The sequence below is a fragment of the Pelobates fuscus genome, chromosome 2 (genome assembly GCF_036172605.1).
Source record: "Pelobates fuscus isolate aPelFus1 chromosome 2, aPelFus1.pri, whole genome shotgun sequence".
NCBI classification, from domain to species: Eukaryota; Metazoa; Chordata; class Amphibia; order Anura; family Pelobatidae; genus Pelobates; species Pelobates fuscus.
In genome coordinates this window covers 382,456,544-382,463,263 of record NC_086318.1, presented here as the reverse complement: position 1 = coordinate 382,463,263, position 6,720 = coordinate 382,456,544, and the positions used below count along the sequence as shown (strand labels likewise).

Genomic DNA, 6,720 nt, shown 5'->3' with positions numbered 1-6,720 from the left:
AATGACAGTTCAATTCAGGCATGTGAAAATTAACACATTACATAAACACAGCCCCCCCCCCCCCCCCTCTCCCCAACTTCCACCTCCACAGAGTGGGATTGCACCCTGTAATTAAGTACACCTAGTTATGTGACAGCTTACATGTAGTGGGATATATGTAAAGAGTAATTCAGGGTCATAATTATGAATGTGGAGGGGAAAAAAAAAAAATCTCAGTAGGAAAGCTAGCTCCTGAATATCTTTATACAAATAGCTCTTAAATTTCAGCTTTCACCACATCCAAAAAAATAAAATCATAATTAAATATAACCTTTTCTTGGGAATAACCGTTCTTAAAGATATGCTCTTTAACCCAGTATGATTACAAATCAAGTCATAAGTGCTGCTTATTGCAGGTGTGTCCACGACTGGTTTGGGGATATTACCTTGATCTCGATATTGCCCACTTTTGCTGTAGACCGGATAACAGGTCTCCCAACCAAAGCTGGGAAGATGTGCTCTGGAAAATTGGAGCCAGCATAACCGCATTTCACAAACTAAGATAAAAAGAAAGACAATACACATGATCAACACAAAGTTCTACAAACAATACCTGAGCAGATATCTGGAGCAGTGAATGTCATGTTGATTATCTGTTCTAGAATACAGTTTTAATATTTTTTTTTCATTATTTAAAAAGAACACAATAAACAATAACTACTTCAACTTATCACAGTGGCTCCCCTAGCGGTATCTGAAAAATTAAGCATTTACATTATGCATCACCCAGTCATAACCAACACCAATTACTGATTGAATACTTTTTTTCTACCTTTAAGTGAATATTTATACACATATGACATACATAAAATAGCAAACAGAGAATATACTTAATTGTACATGTAAACATTAAAGGGTTACTACCACCATAAAACGGGGTTTCAAACCAACAATGGTTTTGAGCAGTGTAACCCTTTCTATTTGGACCCCATTCCTTAAAAACACAACAAAAAAATAAATAAAATAAAAACAAGTTTCAGAACCAAGGCCTAGCTCTCTCAGCAACCTAATCTTATTCCACTGACATCACAGCTCCATGCTGTGTGTGCTGGCGTTAGACGCCAATTTGGGACGGAATTCACATTTGCCACCTGGATCTCTTGTTCCTGGCTTCTTAATGATGCCCCAGGCACCACAAAAACTTCAAAATCACTGAAGTGGTCATGGTCCTTGGAGTAATCGCTTAAAGGACCACTCTAGGCACCCAGACCACTTCAGCTTAATGAAGTGGTCTGGGTGCCTGGTCCCTCTAGGATTAACCCTTTTTTTTTATAAACATAGCAGTTTCAGAAACACTGCTATGTTTATACTGAGGGTTAATCCAGCCTCCAAAATCTCTAGTGGCTGTCTCATTGACAGCCACTAGAGGCGCTTGCGTGCTTCTCACTGTGAAAATCACAGTGAGAGCACGCAAGCGTCCATAGGAAAGCATTATAAATGCTTTCCTATGCGACCGGCTGAATGCGAGCGCGGCTCCTGCCGCGCATGCGCATTCAGCCGATGACGTCGCGAGGAAGAAGGAGAGGAGGAGGAAAGCTCCCCGCCCGGCGCTGGAGAAAGAGGTAAGTTTAACCCCTTCCTCCCCCCAGAGCCCGGCGGGAGTGGGACCCTGAGGGTGGGGGCACCCTCAGGGCACTCTAGTGCCAGGAAAACGAGTATGTTTTCCTGGCACTAGAGTGGTCCTTTGAGTTCCTTTTTGCATCTGCTGCAAGACATGGTATATTCTGGATCTTGAAACACAAGAAGCTAAAACAAAACCCCCCAAAAAATCAAACTGACAAGCTAGAATCAAACACCATATTTGTATCATCTCAAAAACAATGGCTAACCAAAACGGCCACAGTACACATCATGGATCCTTAAGGAGAAACTGTCATTTTTTTGCTGGCAACATATTTGCTTTACCTTACCCAGATTGTGGGGTAGGTAGAGGCAAGTCAAAATGACATAACCTTGGTTGCACTTCTATCAGTGAGACAATACTGATCAATAAGAAAATATTTCCAAAATACTCTGTATGCCATCCTGCTCCAGTCAAGCCTTTGCACATGATTAAAATAATAGACCTTGTGTGTGCTGGTAGTGTGGAGGGTTGCTAAACAAAAAAAAGAAAGAAAGAAAGAAAAAGTAAAAAAATGTCCATTACTTACAAGGTGACAACCCCTCTTTAAAGGACCACTATAGGCACCCAGACCACTTCAGCTTAATGAAGTGGTCTGGGTGCCAGGTCCAGCTCTGGTTAACCCCCCCTTTCTTTCTTTTTTTATAAACATAGCAGTTTCAGAGAAACTGCTATGTTTACATTGAGGGTTAATACAGCCTGTAGTGGCTGTCTCATTGACAGCCGGTAGAGGCGCTTGCGTGCTTTTCACTGTGAAAATCACAGTAAGAAGACGCCAGCGTCCATAGGAAAGCATTGTAAATGCTTTCCTATGAGACTGGCTGAATGCGCGCGCGGCTCCTGCCGCGCATGGGCATTCAGCTGATGACGTCGCTAGGAAGGAGGAGGAAAGCTCCCCGCCCGGCGCTAGAGAAAGGCAAGATTTTAACCCCTTCCTCTCTCCAGAGCCCGGTGGGAGGGGACCCTGAGGGTGGGGGCACCCTCAGGGCACTATAGTGGTCATTTAAACATAAATATCTACAACTTTTTCTCTACATTAACTTTTTTAAAAAGCTGAAAATAAAAAAGCTGAAAAAAAAAAGGGCGGGGCTGCTGTCCTTTTACACTATTTTCATTCATACTTGAATGATCAATTCCAGAGAAAGCGTTTTTCCCAAAAGTTTACAGAAAAGTGAATAGTGCTGATATTAGTCTCTTCCCTTAATATTCTCAATGCACATGCATTTGCAAACACATCTACATATATCATTATTACTACCACCATTTATATAGCGCCAACAGATTCCGTAGCGCTTTACAATATTATGAGGGGGGGGGGGAATTTAACTATATATAGGACAATTACAAGAAAACTTACAGGAACGATAGGTTGAAGAGGACCCTGCTCAAACGAGCCTACAGTCTACAGGAGGTGGGGTATAAAAACACAATAGGACAGGATGCATGCTTGCCAACAAAGGATTGTTGAGCTGGTTGCATGCAGGCTGAATACCAACCATAATATTTTGAAAGCTACAGTAGTCTTCCTTTGATCTACCCTCTAATTTAAATTGTTATTGGACACCTGTCCCGACACAGAATTCCAAATTATTATTTATACATGTGCTACACACAGACATTCACAAAATCAATAATTTCAGAACACATGGAAATGAGATTTTGTTCTCCATGGATCTTTCTGTCCTAAGAGCATATGTAGTTAAAAAAAAAATCCACCCCTCTCCCTATTTTTGGTCTTCTTGTTCCATTCAGATTTTAGCGAACTGAAAACAAAAATTCAAACTCCGCTACGGCTTTGCTATTTTGGGCTACATTTTCCCATTATCCCCCCCCCCCCCTCTCAATATGCTACGATTTGTTATTTAGTGAATAAATTCTAAAAATGTATTTAACCCAATCACTGTTAACATGAGTAGTCCCAGAAGATTGGAAGTTAGCGAATGTTGTGCCCATTCACAAGAAAGGTAATAGGGAGGAGTCGGGCAACTATAGGCCAGTAAGCCTTACTTCGGTAGTGGGGAAAGTAATGGAAACCATGTTAAAGGATAGGATTGTTGAACATCTAAAAACACATGGATTTCAAGATCAAAGACAACATGGGTTTACTTCAGGGAGATCATGCCAAACTAATCTTGTTAATTTTTTTGATTGGGTAACTAAAATTATAGATCAGGGTGGTGCAGTAGACATTGCTTACCTAGATTTCAGTAAGGCTTTTGACACTGTTGCACATAGAAGGCTTATCAATAAACTGCAATCCTTGAGTTTGGATTCCAATATTGTTGAATGGATAAGGCAGTGGCTGAGTGACAGGCAACAGAGGGTTGTAGTCAATAGAGTATATTTGAAGCATGGGCTTGTCACCAGTGGGGTACCTCCGTGATCTGTACTTGGACCCATTCTCTTTAATATTTTTTATTAGTGATATTGCAGAAGGTCTTGGTGGTAAGGTATGTCTTTTTGCTGATGATACTACGATATGTAACAGGGTTGATGTTCCAGGAGGGATAAGCCAAATGGCTAATGATTTAGGTAAACTAAATGGTCAGAGTTGTGGCAAATTGCATTTAATGTGGATAAGTGAAAGATGATGCATCTTGGACGTAAAAACCCAAGGGCAGAGTACAGTATTTTAGGTGATTATTTCTGATGACTTAAAGGTAGACAGACAATGTAATAGAGCAGCAGGAAATGCTAGCAGAATGCTTGGTTGTATAGGGAGAGGTATTAGCAGTAGAAAGAGAGCCGTGCTCATGCCATTGTACAGAACACTGGTGAGACCTCACTTGGAGTATTGTACGCAGTACTGGAGACCGTATCTCTAGAAGGATATTGATACTTTAGAGAGAGTTCAGAGAAGCGCTACGAAACTGGTTCATGGATTGCAGGATAAAACTTACCAGGAATGTATAACTTGGAGGAAAGACGAGACAAGGGGGATATGATAGAAACATTTAAATACATAAAGGGAATCAACACAGTAAAGGAGGAGACTATATTTAAAAGAAGAAAAACTACCACAACAAGAGGACATAGTCTTAAATTAGAGGGGCAAAGGTTTAAAAATAATATCAGGAAGTATTACTTTGCTGAGAGGGTAGTGGATGCATGGAATAGCCTTCCAGCTGAAGTGGTAGAGGTTAACACAGTAAAGGAGTTTAAGCATGCGTGGGATAGGCATAAGGCTATCTTAACTATAAGATAAGGTCAGGGACTAATGAAAGTATTTAGAAAATTGGGCAGACTAGATGGGCCGAATGGTTCTTATCTGCCGTCACATTCTATATTTCTATTGCAATGTTCAACTCCAATAGCAACCAGTGGGTGGCACCCTGCTCTACAAGGAGAAGTAAAGCTGAAACAATGAAGCAGTGACATACACCGGCTCATATACCATATATAGACTTAAGAGCATTGTGGTTTAACTTCCTATTGAGTCATGCACAGCAAGAGCATGCACAGCAAAAGGAGAAGTAAAATACAACTAAATAGATGTGGGATTACAAATTTTCAGCCAAAAAGCAAACAGCTTGTGCTTTCCATCTACAAACTGTGCGATTTTGTCTGGCAATGTTTTTTGTTCCGCAGCTCAATAAGACAAGCAGAACTAGGGTGGGCAACATATGTGGGAAACAGTACAGCTTGTCAGCTATTACATACAAAGGCACAATAAGCCCCGCAGTACTGTAATTACAGGAAGCATTCATAAAAGTTTACATACATGGATAAGGTTTCAAAATGACATGCATGACCTAAGCTACTATCCATTATATAGTACTACATGGCATTGCAGAGTTTAGGTCTTTTAGTGCTGCCTTTCTATCAGACAGTACCACTGGACTGTGTAAATTGCAATTGGAATATTGTAGTGTGTGCCGCATTCAGGATGAAAGCAACACATGTGAGTGCACAGCAAATATACAAAGCCATCTTCACCCATGCAGTTGGTTTAAAGGATCACTATATGGTCAGGAACACACACATGTATTCCTGACCCTATAAGGTTAAAACCACCATCGAGCCCCCTGCCTCAATAAATATAGCAAAATCTTACTGTATGCAAGCCTGAAGCTGTAACTCTGCATGCTGTTTGACTCAGAAAAACAAGCAGTCTGCCGATTTCATCAGAAGTGGTAGCTTGATCCAATCACAGTGCTTCCCTATATGATTGGCTGAGACTGACAAAGAGGCAGATCAGGGGCAGAGCCAGCACAATTCAAACACAGCCCTGGCCAATCAGCATGAATTTAATCAATGAATCTCTATGAGGAAAGTTCAGTGTCTGCATGCAGAGGGAGGAGACACTGAATGTTTGGATGCATTTTAGGCAGCCATGACCCAGAAAGGATCTCTGACAGATATCTGAGGAGTGGCCAGTGAAGTGATCACTAGGCTGTAAACACTGATTTTTCTCTGAAAAGAGTGTTTACAGCAAAAAGCCTAAAGGTAATGATTCTACTCACCAGAACAAATTCAATAAGCTGTAGTTGTTCTGGTGACTATAGTGTCCCTTTAAGGCATACCAAGTATCCAAGCAACTTTTGCTTAATCAGTTTTGCTGTACAGCTCATGCCCCTGCAGTCTCACTTCTCTGCCATTTAGGAGGTAAAGGGACACTAAGGGAACCCTGACCACTTCATCTCAAGAGATTTCTACAGAGAAAAGGCAATGTTTACATGACATACCTCTAGTGACCATGCTTCAGGTGGCTTCTAGAGGTGTTTCCTGGGGCAGTGCTGCACAATGTGACTGACATCCAGTGTCTCCACCCTCTGCATGAAGACAATGAAATGTCTTCATAGATCTGAATTGATTCAATGCGTCTCTATGAGGAGATGCTGATTGGCCAGAGCGACTCTGATAAACTGTTCTAGTTCGGCTATGGTTTCCTTTTATTTGAAATTCATTTAAAATGCACTTCTCACGTTAGTGTATAACCCTGTTATTTTTTTTAGTAAGGTTATAAACTAGTATGCTTTTGTCAGCATAGATGTCAGTAAATGTTACTAGAAAATTATAAATACACAAGTGGCAAGCCCACTTGTTTTTATAGAACTCAG

The 6,720-nt window shown here is 40.9% G+C and overlaps 1 protein-coding gene across 1 annotated transcript in view; it reads right to left on the bottom strand.

Annotated features, from left to right (window-relative positions):
• Nucleotides 1-6,720, bottom strand: part of ACTR2 (actin related protein 2) — a 44,703-nt gene that overhangs the window by 17,885 nt on the left and 20,098 nt on the right. The window contains exon 2 of the mRNA XM_063443782.1: nucleotides 426-536. Within this exon, the coding sequence (XP_063299852.1) occupies nucleotides 426-536 (111 nt within the window). The remainder of the gene's footprint in view (nucleotides 1-425; nucleotides 537-6,720) is intronic.